The 16,363-nt window shown below is 37.3% G+C and overlaps 1 protein-coding gene across 1 annotated transcript in view; it reads right to left on the reverse strand.

The window, feature by feature from the left end:
• Positions 1 to 16,363, reverse strand: part of IFT81 (intraflagellar transport 81) — a 2,787,102-nt gene that overhangs the window by 2,737,717 nt on the left and 33,022 nt on the right. Inside the window, exon 2 of the mRNA XM_044068648.1 lies at positions 7,098 to 7,252. Within this exon, the coding sequence (XP_043924583.1) occupies positions 7,098 to 7,241 (144 nt within the window). The 5' untranslated portion in view covers positions 7,242 to 7,252. The remainder of the gene's footprint in view (positions 1 to 7,097; positions 7,253 to 16,363) is intronic.

The following is a 16,363-nucleotide window of genomic DNA, read 5'->3' on the forward strand; positions in this document are numbered from 1 at the left end:
AGTGCATAAAATGTAAATTGAGAGAAATGTGTAACCCCAAACAAATATTACAATGGAAAGACATTATTTTACACAAGAGATCAAAAGCCTGGTGAAACTTATGCAGCATATTTAACTGACTTGAGAAATACAGCTAAAATGTGCAGATTTGGTGATTTAAAGGATGAGCTGACAAAAGACTTGTGTGTGGTATTAAAGATGATGCTGTGAGAAAGATTTTGCTTTGTGTCAGTGATTTAACTTTGAATAAGGCCACCGAGATTTGTCAGATATATGAGCTCAGAGAAAACCACACAAATATGCTTGCAAATGAGAAATGCACGCTTCCATTATCTTCTAATACTTATGTTGATAGTATGCTGGACGTGGTTAAAAGAAACAGGCCCAAGCACATGGCAGCTACAGGGAGACCTGCACAAGTCCCTGGGAAACCCCATAGCTTTCTAGCAAATTCCAGAGTGTGCACAGTCTCGGTAAGGCACAACAGTGAGTCAGCAAATTCAAAGCATGTGCCTCTACCCAGTTTCATAGTCAAATGTCGTAATTGTGGTGGTAATCATGTGTCTAAAAGAGAAAAAAGTGGTTAGCTTTTAGTTAGCAATGCCACAAAGGCAATAAGTGGAATCATTTCAAAAGGTTTTGTAAATCAAACAAGGGGCACTCTTTTATTAAAAGACAACATTCAAAGAAACAAGTTGATCAATTAGAAAGCTGTGACCCTACTTTTTATGTTGATGGCGTGTCTGTCATAGAGTCATAGTCATAGATTAGTACTAGGCTAACTGCCCTTGCGAGCCATTTTAAGCCTAGCCAATTATCCCTTATGAGACTCAAACCCTGCACCTTGTGTTTGTAAGACAAACACCTTAACCATTAGGCCGCCCTCCCAACTGTGCTTAAACAGTCAGTGTAGTAGATTTATGGGCAAAGAATGAAGTGTTTTGTACTGTTCAAATAAAAGAGTCTTCAACAGAGCTCAAAGCTGACATAGGCTCAAAGTGCAATGTTATGTCAGCAGAAACATTTGCTAGAATATGTGCTGGTGAGAAGCTTGATTTGGCAAAGTGTGCAAAGCTTGTTGCTTATGGCTGTGAAGAAATTCAAACTGAAGGTTCAGTAGTGCTTTCATGTTACTCTGCTGGGAACAGCTATGACTTCCAATTTTATGTAGTCAAAAGGCATGTACAGCCACTAGTTTGAAAATGGGACTAGTTTCATTTAATAAGGAAGTTCACCACGTAAGCTTGAAAGACCTCTGTTTTAATTTCACCCTGTCTATTTTCTCTACCTATGCTGATCTTTTCGAAGACATACTAGGCAAACTACCAGTTGTGTACTCCATGAAGTTAGACCTAGATATCAGTCCAGTTGTCAGGCCAGCCCAGAAGGTTCCAGTGCCTATACAGAACAGAGTCAAAGCTGAGCTAGATAAAATGGTCCTGCTAGGTGTAATTTGTCCAGTTGAAGAACCAACTAAATGGGTATCTTCCATGGTCGTTGCTCATAAGAAAAGCTCAGATGATATCAGAACATGTATTGATTCACAAGATTTGAACAGAGCACTGAAAACACTTCATCATCCAATGTGTACAGTCAAAGAAGTTGCTGTTCTTATGCCAAATGCCACTGTTCTTTCTGTCTTAGATGCAAAGAGTTCATCTTGGCAAATTTTGCTTGACAGAAAATCTTCATTGCTAACTACTTTCAGTACTCCTTTTGGCAGGTACAGATTTTTGAAAATGCCATTTGGGATAAATTCTGCCAGTGAAGTCTTCCAGCAGGCAACGGAGCAAATTTATTTCTGGGTATCTGTGTGCTATTATAGTAGATGGTATTCTAGTAAGAGGTAATGTTATAGCTGATGATCATGACAGAAACCTCAAGAAAGTTCTGGAAAGAATATGTGACGTTAATCTTAAGCTGAATCCTCAGAAGTGCAAGTTCAGGCTACGAAAAGTTACTTATGTTGGTCATTTATTTACCAGTTCAGGCATGCGACCAGATCCTTCCAAGCAGACAGCAATTCTTGAGATGCCAGCTCCAGACAATGTTCAAGCCCTACAACATTTTCTTGGCATGGTTAACTACCTAGGGAAGTTCATTCCAGACTTAAGCCAACTTTCAGTACCACTTAGAGAGCTGACACACAAAAATGCATCTTGGTCATGGTTAGAACAACACCAAAGAACATTTGTGGTTCTGAAACGGAGAAATGCCAGTCCACCAACTCTCAGATATTATGATGTTCAAAAACCAGTCAATCTTTCTTGTGATGCTTCTAAATTTGGTCTTGGTGCAGTCATTCTTCAAGAGGATAGACCAGAAGCCTATGCATCCAGTACTCTAACCCAGACTGAAATGCAGTATGCGCAGATAGAGAAAGAGCTCTTGGCAATTGTGTTTGCATGTTCAAAGTTCCATGATTATATTTACTGTAGACCTATCCAGACTGAAACAGATCACCAAGTTCTAGTATCTATTCTATGCATACATCTCCAGCCAGATTGCAACCCATGATGCTCAAATTGCAAAAGTACAATTTCAATCTTGTCTACACAAAAGGCAAACTTCTTTATCTTGCTGATACATTATCCAGATCGGCCAGAAATACCACTGAACAGCATGAAAATGAGAAACTTAATTTTGAAGTCATGGAAGTGGGAAAGTTTTCTTCTACGTGTCTTAATGAGCTTAGAAGTCATACAGCCTCAGATCCAGTTCTTCAGAAGCTCAACCACTTTATCATTTGAGGATGGCCTTCAAAGCATTCTTGCTTACCTCATGACCTGCAACCATTTTTTTCTTACAGAGATGAGATTTTGTTTGACAATTATTTCATCATAAAAGGTCCAAAGGTGATTGTTCCAAAATCATTGCAACAAGAGTCTATTCCTATTTTGCATCGTGGCTACCCAGGACCTGATTCTATCAAAAGAAGGGCAAGAGAAATAGTATTCTGGCCTTCTATGTCCAGAATATTGATGGAGTATTTTCATCTTGTTCTGCATGTAATAATATTAAACCACATCAACAGAAAGAACCACTTCAACTAAACCAAATTCCTGAACTACCTTGGTTGACAGTAGCTGCAGACTTTTTGAATGGAATGGTCAACATTACTTGGTGTTAGTAGACTCTCATTCAAATTGATTCAAGATTACCTACTTCCTAACCTAGCATCCAGTTCTGTCACTACTAAGTTGAAGTGTCATTTTGCAGTCCATGGTAGTCTGCATAAAGTTATTTCTGGCAATGGTACACAGTTTACAAACCAGCAGTTCAAAAGTTTTTCCGAAGAGTGGGATTTTACTCATGTCACGAGTAGCCCTGAGTATCCACAGTCAAATGGTTTGGCAGAACGTGCAGTTCAAAGTGTGAAACAATTATCAGAGAAGTCGAAATGAGACAATATCAATGTTTTCTTGAATCTCTTGAATCTCGGAAATGTTCCTCGTGATAAACATCTTGGTTCACCAGCTCAGAGACTTCTGTTGAGACAAACCAGACCCCCACTATCAATTAGTAGAACATTATTGCTTCCATGTGTTAAGAACAACAGATCAGTGAAAGCCCATCTGTTAAAGAACCGCTTATCCAGAAGTCCTGTTATGATAAGACCAGCAAACCGCTCAATCCATTACGAGAAGGAGAGATAGTGAGGATGCAGATGTCTAAAGGTTTTGATCAGATTAGTGTTGTGAAAAATGTATGTCCAGAGCCAAGATCGTACATTGTGGAATCGCAAGGAGTAGAGTTTAGGCGGAATCGGAAACATTTGGTCCCGGTGTCCGAGCTTGTATTGCAGTATCATACCTATAAGAAAGACTCTACATCTCAGAATGAGTTATCCAGCATTCCAGTTCCAGAGGACATTCCAGTAAATATCCCTTTTCCTGAGAAGAATCCCGAAACTCCTGAAGCAAGTTGTTCACCGATGACTGTCCCTGTTCCTAAACCCAGTTCTGATTGCTGTATCACTAGATTAGGTTGCATTTCCAGACCATGTTCCAGATACATGGCAACTTGGACATGAATGTTCTGTTTATTTTTTGTCTGTACGATTGCATGTTTCTTTTCAAATGCCATTATATTGTGGGCAATTCATTAAACAGGGAGGATGCAGATCAATATGTATGCATACCTTTAAGAAACTTTCTAGGGGCTTGCACAAATGTATAAATGCTGAGTATGTGCGAGCCTAACTGTCATTTTGTAGTAAGCTGTTGAGATGTAAGCATGCTTGTCTGTGTAGTTTGCCAGTTAATCAGTTTGTTTATATTTTGTACTACTGCTATCCATCCTCATGTGTTTCTGTGTAATAAAGCATATAAACAAGCGACCCTGCCTGTTCATCTGCAATTGTAAACCAAGAAAAGCAAACCAAGACAAGCAACACTAAGTATGGCATATATAGACAGACTATAAAAAACAGCATTTGAAAGAATTCCACATTCATGGATGAAAGAGTACTTACAGATGTATAAAATACACCCTGCATTGATCAATTACATTACAGTGGCCATAAAACAGACGCAAACCACTTTGTAGCTAAGCCATGATAAAGGACAAATTATTATCCCAGGGACAAAAATTCAAAGAGAGATATTCCAGGTTAACTTTTGCCTTGTCCTTAACCCATCAAGCTGTCTACTTAATAGATTAGGATATGGTTACAACTTGGGTCCCAGACAACAACAATGTGTAAAGACTTATCTTCTTCTTGTGTATGATTTAAAACTGAAAAGTTCATCAGACAATCAGCTGAAAGCACAACTGGAGTGGTCAAACATTTCTCAGACGATATAAGAATGTCATTCATTCTTGATAAATGTGCAAAAGCATTTAAAGCAAGAAAGCTGCTGCACCAAGAAAATATTAGTCTGTGACAGGAATGTGATATAAAGGAACTAGAGCAGGAGAGAGTGTATAAATATTTGGGAACTGATGAAGGATCAACAATAAAACAAGAACAAATGCAAACAAAACTCAGAAAGGGATATTTTAGAAGACTAAAATTAATACTGAAAATAGCTCTGACATCTATGAACAAAATCTAAGCTATAAACCAGTTTCCCCTTCCTGTTCTAACTTACAGTTTTGGGATGACTGACTGGCCACAAACTGGATCAGTTGGAGGGGAAAACAAGAAAAATGCTTCACAATTATTAATATATAAAAAAAAAAAATCAGTGTATACCAAGATTATATATATTCCTCATTCTGAAGGAGGTGTGGGCCTCCTCAAAACTGATTACATGTATAGATCTTTAATTGTAGGACTGCATTTATATCTGCTAAACTCACCAGATCCAAACATAATGAAAGTTTTGAAACATGAAAAGAACAAATATAACATGACCTCCCTGCTTAGCTTAGCAAAAGCATACCTCTGTCAAGCAGGAAGAGAAACCATATCATAAGTAGACAAAATCAGGCAGCAACTGAATGTGACAAAACAAAAGTGAAGCAATATAAGGAGAAGAATAAGATGAGAAAGCAAGAAATGTGGAAAAGGCATAAATATAGTTGCAAGTACAGAAAAATCTTGAAAAAACTCATGTCAATCAGAATCTGATGCAGGAATGGTTAAGGATAGGTGAATTTAACCCAAAAGATGAAAGGTTAATATTGGTGGCACAGAATAGTGGACTACATACACATTGGTTTACAAAGTCCATTCAACATGTGGGAGAAACAGACAGATGCAGGTTCTATAAAAAAATGGAAACAGTTGCACATCTTGTTGCTGGGTGTGATATATTAATGGCAGATAGCCTGCATACTTAACGGCATAATAATGTAGGAAGACTGCTGCACTGGGGATTGTCCAAACATTACAATACTGAAGTGCCCGTGAAGCACTGGAAACATGAGCCACAAAGCATTACAGAGAATGATATCACATGGGATTACCCATTATCAACAGTTCAAAAAACAGATGCAAGAAAACCAAATACAGTAGCCCATGAAAAGAAGACAAAAGTAGCACTGATCACTGAAATTGCTACACTCACTGATTACAGTGTCCTATCTACAGGGAGACACAAAGTTATAAAATACCAGGGTTTGCAGGCAGAAACAAGGGCAATGTGTAAGAAGGATACAAAGATAGTACTGATTGTAGTAAGAGCAATAAGTTGCAAAAAAAAGTCTTATTTAGATACGCTACCGATACATGTAACGTTGTATTAATTGCAGAAGGGGAGTCAGTTCTGGGCACAATGCGTGTGTTGCTAAAGGCACTTTTGGCTAACATCAAAGACTGAAACAATGATAATTTCACAAACTTTAATCGTACTTTGACTTAGGAATGGGGTCCATTCCCATTATGGTATTAGAAAAACAAATGACTTGGAGAAATTAAAACTATATACATACAGCTTAACAGGTTCTTCTTTAAAACATGGTGCACAAAGTTCATTTCAGCATAACACATTTCTTTCTGTAAGTACCAAGCTGCATCAAACACATTTGTAAGGATTCTATGATCTTTTGTTATGATCTAAATGTCAAGAAATGCATGACAGTATCCTTTGGAAAGTCATCCACCCCTGGTAACTATCATATCCACAACACACCTCTAAGAGTTGACCCAGTACAGAGAGACTTGGGGGCACCCACAGACAGTAATCTTGCCTTTGATCATCATGTGTCTACAGCAGTGAGGAAATCATTCTATGTTGTACAACTTATAAACAAAGGTATGGCATCTAAGTCCAAGGAAGTCATTGCTCCATTATATTTGGCAGTCATCAGACCTATCAGTGTGTACAATGCTAGTAAACACCTATGAACCTATAAGGGCATCTGTACCAGACATACTTCTGATACCCACAATTACTGTAACATTTACATTAACCTGTAACTAGTTACTCCATGCTTGTTTTTATGCTACAGGAAATGGAAACAAACATTCACTGGCAGTGGCTTCTATATTTTGGAGAGTAAGCTATCCAAGCCACCTAAAATGATACATGTTTAATTTTGACAATATAAGATATGTGGCCAAAGCTTCAGTACAGACACAACCACTGCAAAATATACAAATGGCTGTATTTCTCAAGACATCTGAATCATTGCACATGTACAATACTGACCCTTGGATCTATTTCACCAAGAACATCATTCAAAACTTGCAGTAACTGCATTGGTTCCAGTGAATCAAATGTGACCAGGTTAAAATTCTTCTTGAAAGGCTCTTTGTTAAGCTGCTCCACAATAAATTTGATCTGGTCAGTCATTTTGGATAAACCTAAAAAAAAAAAAAAAAAATCACAAAGTATTTTGTTTTAATTACATCTACAGTATCACCTGAACAAGTAGCAATACAATTCAGAAAACACATAGCAGGATAAGTAAGATACTTAATTTAACATAATTAAAGTATTTTACAAAATTTTAACAAAATTACTGCATTTAAAGCATCTTTACTTACTAGCTAAAAGGACCCAAATTATACATGGTCTCTAAAACCATCTTTAAAACAGGGCTACTTAACTTGAGTATTTTAGTGGTTGCAAACTACAATTAACCACTGCAGAAAGATCCATTCAAAAGATAGCCTATATAGTTCAAACTTATCACATGGATACTGACAGTAAATTTGTGAAATAATAAGGAAAAACACCTCCACTTTAGACTCAAAACAGATGGTCAAGGACAAAAAAAGTTCTGCTTTTCTTTTCTTTAAATGTCTTTGTTTTGAATGTTTCAGTGTGTAACACAAAACAAGTAAGTGGCCCTTACATACAAGGAAACAAACCAAACCAGTTAACTGAAAATATAAGAAATAAATTAAACAATTTTCAGAATAGTTAAAACATAAGCAAGAAGTTGCTTAAGTACAATAACTGGATGTAACACACAGATCTGTGACCAACAGAGTATGGGCCCTTGACATAAAATGCTTGTCTGTGACTTTTTCCTTAAACTTAGGAGACAGCTTTCATGCATTTAAAAACTTGGCTATAAAGGAAGAACATTTTGGTGAGGTAATCTGTTGCTTATTAGTCCACATAATAGCTGCATATAGCTTTATTAAAGCAGGAAGTTCATTAAACAATAATGTACAGTCCAAACAAAATCTTAAGATGCACTGTTGCCAGCACAAAGCATTTATTAACAGAAATATTAGCATCAAAATTAACCAACAAGAATCGTTTCCTGTTGAGGGAACATGGATACCACTCTTGCTAAAATTTCAAAACTTGAGCATGGTCCAAGAATTGCAAAATTACAATAAACTTGAGTAAACAAAAGTTATATATGGTTACTGCAACAATAGATCTGACTGGTAATTCCACCGTCATTATCTTCAGGACTAAGGGTGGCAGGATTAAACAGCTCAGCAGTCAAAAGAAGCTGCAGGGGGGTGTGGCCAAGATACCAGTCTGATAGCAGCAGAAAGTCATAGCTCTGCTTAGGTTTTAATATCATGACAGAAAATATACTTTAATTTTTAGAAAAATTTAACTAAAAGTATACTAAAAGATTAACAAAGACTCTTTATTATTTTCTAAAAAATAATACATAGTCAAGAGAATATTTTTAATTATTCCTGTCAAAAAGTTTTCTACTGGAGATCTCAACATGAGCAACTCGAAGAACCTACACCAGGAAAGTGCAGTGAAGAAACAACTACATCTAATAATAACAAACATCCTAGAACTGTCACTAAAAATGGACAGATCTGAAAACAAAATGGATATTATCAAACAAGATTGCAATAAACAACTGGAACTTCTAAATGGAATAGTAAAAAAAACTATCTGAACAGATTCTTCCCTTAGAGGAAACAGTAACCGACCTGGATACTAGAGTGAGAGAAAATGAACATTACAATAAATTTCTTCTGAAACAAAACACCAGACTGATTGAGAAACTGGAAGACCTTGAAAGCAGATCAAGAGGAATACCATAAGAATATATGGAATTCCTGAGAAAGAAAGAGGGTGCTAACATGATTCATTTCCTCAATAAGTGGTTTTCATCAGCACTAAACATGCTTGAATCCCTCTCTTTTGGAATTGAGAGGGCTCATCGGTCCCTGGCAAATCCAGCTTTGTCTCTGAGTTCATCTAAACCCAGGTCTATAATAGTTAGATTTCTTTCCTCACAAGACAAGGACTTAGTGCTGAAATCAGCTTGGACTTATTCCCCTATCAAGATGGGTGAAAAAGTTATTCGTTTTGACAATGACTACACCTCTACAGTCATATCCAGAAGAAAGGAGTGTGTTCCTCTAATTAAGTCCTTGAAAAAAGCCAACATTCAAGCTCAAATTCTTTTTCCTGCAAGAATAAAAATCAGACTGCCAGAAGGAGTGAAGATCTTTGATTCCCTACAAGAAACAGTAGAATTTATGCAAAAGAAGAAAATATTGTTGGACATAGAAGAAACAGAATGGTCATCCCACAGTTTGAAGAGACTGGCAACAAAAAAATGGATGGTCTGTGAAGGAAGGAGCAAACAAAACTAAGAAACTAAATGACAAATGAATAAATTCCTACTAATTTTAAATGCTTTGTTTTATGACTCATAATATATATTTGACTCTGGAAAATCTCTATACTGTAAGGTAATGTGAATCATCTTTATTAACTTTCTCATTTCCTTTCTATATCTACTTTTTCTAATTACATGTACTACTAAGTTTCTAAATAACATTTTCTCTCTTTCCCTGTCTTCTTTCTTCCTATTCCTTTTTGTTACTAATGTTCCTTTTCCCCACTATAAGTACATTACATAATTTTCTCTTTTAAATACTAATTTTTCAGTAATAGTATAATTTGACTTAATATCAAAGTGCATTTTTTTCTAGTGGGTCAGTGGATAACAATATGTTACTGATTAGTGGTTCTAACTAGATGTTAGACTCTTTGTTTAGACAAATGTTGTTTGTCTTTTCGGCTTTTGGTTAGGGGTCGCCACAGCGAAACTCCGGTCCGCTAATGACTGGCAGTAGATTTTTATGGTGCCGAGTTGCCAGCCCGATGCCCAACCTTCAGCAAAGGCACGCTTATTCACGCATGTCTTTCGAAGGCCACTCGACCGCGGGGAGGACATGCAGACTCCACACAGAAGGCACTCCAGCCGAGAATCGAACAGGAGAACCTCTTTCTATGAGGCAACAATGCTACTACTGCACCACCGCAGCTTCAATATAAACATTAATACAGTACATTAATGGTGTTTTATAGATGCTAAATATAAGTTTTATATATTGGGTAAATGATTGAAATGTTATAAAATGATTTCTGATTTGAGGCAACTGTTACTTCTAAATAGCTGTTTTTATATGAAAGGGTTATTTTTTTCTTGATGTTTTGTGAGGAAATTGGTGGTCTGTGTGACTGTTCTCATTGTGGAGATTCATGACATGCACTGACATGGCAGCTTGAGTGTTTTTTTTTTTTTTTCTTTTTTTGCTTTCTGTAAACTCTAATAGCTTCAAGATTTGATTTCCCCCCGAAAATGCTTTTTTCCTTAGTAGAGACAACCTCTGCTGTATGAGCCTATTTAGATACTTTTTAACAAGTTTATGAAGCTGCAGCTTGAGGAAACAACAGTGATGACATCACGACCTTTTGAACTTGTTAAATGGCTGTATTTAGAATTCTTTTTTCTTGAAATTCTGATATCCTTCACTAAGATACTTTAAATGGTTAATAATTAGCTCAGATAAAAGTATTTAACTTCTTTGAAAATACCTATGTTCTTTTATAGATGCATACATTCTGCAGATTCAATGACACTTTTAGTCACTAAGTGACATCAAATGAACTAGGGGCTGCATTAGAAAACCCATTATGCATATTAACATCGGACTTATGTTACATAACTAAACCTTTAGTAAGTAAACAGAGGGTTGTGAGGCTTTTTTTGTAATACGTGTATATATATATATATATTCAACAGATCCTTACATGAAAAAATGTTGATGACTGACAAAATGGTTAAAACATCTGATGTTTCTTGAAAAGTCTTGGAAATATTGACAATCTTCTAAACCTTCAGCTTCTAATGTTTATACATACTCTGATCTAATGTGTGTTTCTGACATATCTACTTATCAGAGATGCTATTATTATATGTGACATTCATATAGCTTCTGTTATATTGAACACTCTCATTTTAATGTATATTTCATGGACTCAGATTTATTTAGTTGCTTTCCCAATGCTTTTCTTTTTTTTGTTTTTATACTATATTCTAAGCAGAGATGGATAATTTGTGTCTTTTGGTGTTGGAGAGGTGGTGGATGGATTGTTAAGTTAAGTTTTTAATGAAACCAGAAACTTTATGTTTCATGTATGTATTTGTACATAGTTTTGGGTTTTTGAAAGTAGTACTTAATACACGTTATACATCCATATGTAAGTTTTCAGTAGATTTCAAGTCAACACGGAAGAAAGGTCTTTCAGTAAGTAACAACATACACATTATAGTCAATGGCTTATAAATGTTTGAACAATAATATCAGAAGAGCTGGTTTGCTTAAATATATCAAAATGCATAAAGCCCAGATCATCTTTTTACAGGAAACTCATCTATTAAAAAAAGACCTACAAAAATACTCATTTAATGGCTATACCATTCTGGCTGATTCATGTTTTATGACTAAGAGAAGGTGCATTCTTATTTTATGGAAAAATACTTATACTATGCCAAGAATTATAGATACAATTTCAGATAAAGATGGGATGCTAAGCATGGTTATTTTGGAAATCAATAGGAAGTATTATACTTTAATACATACTGGATACCAGGAATAAGTACTAAATATGTTGACAAATATTTGGACTTGATTACTTTAAATGCAAAAGGGGAAATTATAGCAACAGGTGATTTCAACTGCCTATTTTCAGGCAAAGATACTTCTAAAAATGGTAAAATAAAACTAACATCTGAAGCCAAGAAGTTAAATGACTTTATAAACCAGATAAACCTTGAAGATATACATGGTCTAAGAGAACATTATTCCTTATTCCATACTCACTATTCATATTGGTTTGGTACACAAACAAACATTGATAAGGTCTTTGTATCAAATAATATATACTCAAAAATAAGTGACGTATCTGTAATGACTTGTCCACTTTCAGACCATAATGCTATAAACTTTACATTAACTACGCATACAGATGATTTAAGATCTCTACAGAGAATTCCTGCTTACATAACTAAGTTAAAAGACTTTAGGGAATGGATAATGAAAGAAATATACATGTTTATGGAAACAAATGATAATGGTAAAGTGACTGATACTATACTATGGGACACTTTTAAAGTTTATATATATGGTAGAATAAAATCTTGGTACCTTAAAAAAGGAGAGAGTGGGACAAAGAACTTTTAGACTTACAAAAAAACATAAGACTAGATAAAAATGGATGTAAAACCAAACAACAAAGTAGCACATAACGAAATTAATAAGTTAAATCAAAAATAGTTGGAAGTTATGAATCATAAGGTAGCCATGGAAAAATTGAAATTACAATCTCATGTTGTAAATCCTTAATATCTACATAAAATAGCGGCAAGATCCAAAAAAATAAACAATCAAAATCTTATTAATGAGATTAAATATAAAAGTGATGATTCAGTTAAGAGTACATCTAACTTAATGGGCATATTACAAGTGTTTAAAAACTACTATAAAGATATAAATAATAACACACCACTTTTGGAGACAGATAATGTAATAAATACTTTTATTCAAGAATATATAACTACTAAGGTGTCACTGCAACAAAATAACATATGAAATAAACAAATAACACTAACAGAAGTGAAAGAGAAAATAAAAAAATTAAAAGCTAATAAAGTTCCAGGACTGAATGGAATAATTCCTGAACTATATAAGATGTTTCCTGAATATATAATAAAGAAAATGATGAGTGCCTTTACTATGGTCAAGCAAAAATGTATAACACCCCCATCATGGAAATATTCAATTATCTCCCCCTTTTTAAAACAAGGTAAGGACCCCATATCTTGTGATTCATATAGGCCAATTTTGTTACTAAACACGGATTATAAAATTTTCATGACAATATTATAGTTTCATAGTTTCACAGTATAGTACTAGGCTATCTGCCCTAGGGCATTTGTAAGCCTAGCCATAGTGATGTGGATTTTGCCACCCCATGAAGTGGTACAAAAATGTACAGAATAAAATTAGAATACTGTGCCTCTGTCTAGTAGTGACACAATGAAGGTCCCCTTATATAATAGAATTAGTTTACTGTGCCCCTGTCTAGCAGTGACACAGATGTGACCCCTGTGGTAAACTTACGATCTCCCATCCACTCATCAAGATTTCTCTTGAAGAGAGTCAGTGAGGGGCTCTGCCTAATACGAACTGGGATCCTGTTCCAAAGCATGGGAAGCCTCTGGGTTATGAATCTATCCCTCCAGCATGTCCTATTCATACTTGTGCCGAGGTTTAAGTCTTTAGCTCTCGTGGTCCTGATGGATTTGGATCTTTTGAGGTGGAGCATGTCCATCAGATCCTGATTGGACATGGCCTTGTCAGGCAGAGATCACCTCTGAGCAGGCGGTATGCTACTGAATAGAGTTGAAGTTTCTTTAGTCTGGCAGAATAAGACATATGTTGGAGACCCTTGATCCTCTTGGTGAGGTACTTTTGTGGTCTCTCCAGCTGTTGCAAATGCCGGGTGAGGTACATACCAAATGGGGCATTGTACTCAATCATGGGTCTGATGAGGGAGGAGTATAGGGGTACAATGACATCCCTGGATCTGGATGTGAATCCCTTCATGATGAGGTGTGCAAGGTAGAATGTTTTTCTAACCACTTTGGCAACGTGGGTGTCAAATGAGAGGTCGCTGTCGACTTGGGTCCCTAGGTCTCTGATAACTTTTTCCGTACTCAGTGGGTTGCTGTCTATGTGATAATTTGTGGGTACTTTGTTTTTCCCAAAGGGGATGACTATACATTTTTTGGCATTTAGTTTAAGGCCGTGACTCCGGCACCAGTTGTCTGTTTCTGTGAGGCCTTTTTGTAGGATGTATGTGTCCGCTGGTGTATCGACTATGGCGCCTAGTTTGCAGTCATCTGCGAACTTTGTCAGCCACAACCCTCCCATGTTTGCTTTAACATCTGAGAAATAAATGCCGAACAAGAGGGTCCCAGGACAGATCCCTGTGGGACACCACTTGTGACTGGCTTTGAGTCTGACATTGCTCCAGCGATTTTAACTTTATGGGTTCTGTCCTTTAGCCAGTTTGCAACCCATCTGGTGACATAAGGGTTTACGTTTAAGCTGTTGAGCTTATCTATGATGCCTGAGTGTGGTATTGTGTCGAAGGCCTTAGCCAAGTCCAGGTAGGTTGTATGGACTGCTTTGCCCTCATCAATGGCTCTAGTGACTGTTTCGAAAAAGTCAACCAGGTTCAAAAGGCAGGATCTGCCCTTTACAAAGCCGAACTGGGTGGGGTCAAGTGTCTGTAGGTCCCCTATGTCTCTGTTTATGAGTTCCATAATGATTCTTTCCATAGCTTTGCAGACCAGGCTGGTTAATCTTATGGGGCGGTAGTTTCCAGGGTCTGTAGAGATACCCCCTTTGTGGAGTGGGACCACTGTTGCTGTACGCCACTGTTCAGATACATATCCTGAAGTAAGGCTAAGGTTAAATAGCATTTTTATGTGTGGGTTTAGCTCCTCTTGGAGTTCACGTAACATGCAACCCGGGATACCGTCAGGTCTCATTGATGCTGTGTTTTTAGCTTTGTTTAGGGCGGTTCTCACTTGGACATCTGAGATGACAGGGAGATTACATTCAGCTGGGATAAGTATTTCTTCTTTTGGGGGTAAGGGAGGGGAGAAATTTGCACTGAACCTGTCAGCCAGAATGTTGGCAATATCCGTGGGTTCAGTGTATTTTTTGTTGTTGTGAACTAACTCTGAGCATATCTGAGGGATTCCGCCCAGGTTTGTAACATAGCTGAAGAAGGCTTTGTGGTTATCTTTAGTGTCCTTAGCGATTTTTCTCTCAAAGTTGGCCTTGGATGTTTTTATGAGAGAACGTAGTTTTCTGCTAATGTTGATCAGAGATGTCTTCCCTTCATGGGATTTTGCTCTGAAGTGCAGTAGCTTCCTTCTTTTGTTATACAATTTGTTAATGGCTGAGGTCCACCAGACAGGACACTTGCCTTTGGTGGAGAGTGACTTGGATTTATTTGGGATTGCATGATCCATGCATTCTTGGAGATGTCCATAGAAAGCATTTGTGAAGGATTCGGCATTGTGGGATGTGGTATCCACTGGCACAGTGGGCTTAAAGGATACCATCTCAGTCTTAAGAAGAGTGAAGTCTGCTTTTGAGAAGTTTTTCACTGTGGTCTTTTGTGCTGGGATATGTATATCCAGGGTGATTAGTTTGTGGTCAGATCTCACTAGTGAGGGGTATACTTCTGGTGTGGAGCATTTTGTCCCCATGTTTGTAATGATCAGGTCTAGTATATTATCTCCCCTAGTGGGAGAGGTGACTAATTGTTCCAGTGCATTTGAATTTATGAATTCCAGGAACCTTTGGGCTAGGGTATTAGGGCTAGAATAATGTACCCAATCTATGTTTGGGTAGTTGAAGTCTCCCAGTATGATGGTATTTTGTGATGCATTCATATCCTCCAATGTCTTCAGGAAGGCTGCGTGGGGTTCCTGAGATTGGGAGGGTGGTCTGTAACATGCTACCAGTTGTACAGCAGTTTTGCCTATGGTTAGTTGCACCTGTATGGTCTCTCATGCTTCATGTGTTGCTACTAACCTGGAGGTGTGGGTGTCCTTGATGAATATGGACACTCCCCCTCCCTTTGTGGTTCGGCTCAGGTTTTGGGGCAGAAAAGCATGATACGAGGTATAGCCTGGTAGCGCTGGGGTGCTCTCAGGAGCCTTGAACCAGGTTTCAGTTACTGCACAGACGTCGATGTTCTCCATGCTGAGGAGTGCATCGAGTGCCTGCATCTTGAGATTTAGACTTCTGGCGTTGAGCAGCATTACCCTTAGTTTTTTTCCATTTTTGTTTTCTAAGGAGGTGGGTTTGTCTTTTGAGCCTTGCCTAAAAAAGGCACTATGGGGGTGGCAAGAGCCTTAGCCAATATCCGGAAGCCCAGTGGTGACAGGTGTAAGCCATCCCTTGCGAAGCAGTGTGGCTTGTCCAACATGTCATCCCAGGTAGACAAACATTGGATCCCCTTAGAATGACACCAGTACTTGAGCCAATTATTAAAGCTGATCATCTTGTCTTTGTATTGTGGTATCATTCTTGGTGAGGGCAATATGCTGCTCAGGGTCAGGGTCATACCAGCCTGGGGTACATAATCGGAGCTCCTCTATGTCT

Source organism: Protopterus annectens, chromosome 4.part0 (genome assembly GCF_019279795.1).
Source record: "Protopterus annectens isolate FY-2018-M chromosome 4.part0, PAN1.0, whole genome shotgun sequence".
Classification (NCBI taxonomy): Eukaryota; Metazoa; Chordata; order Ceratodontiformes; family Protopteridae; genus Protopterus; species Protopterus annectens.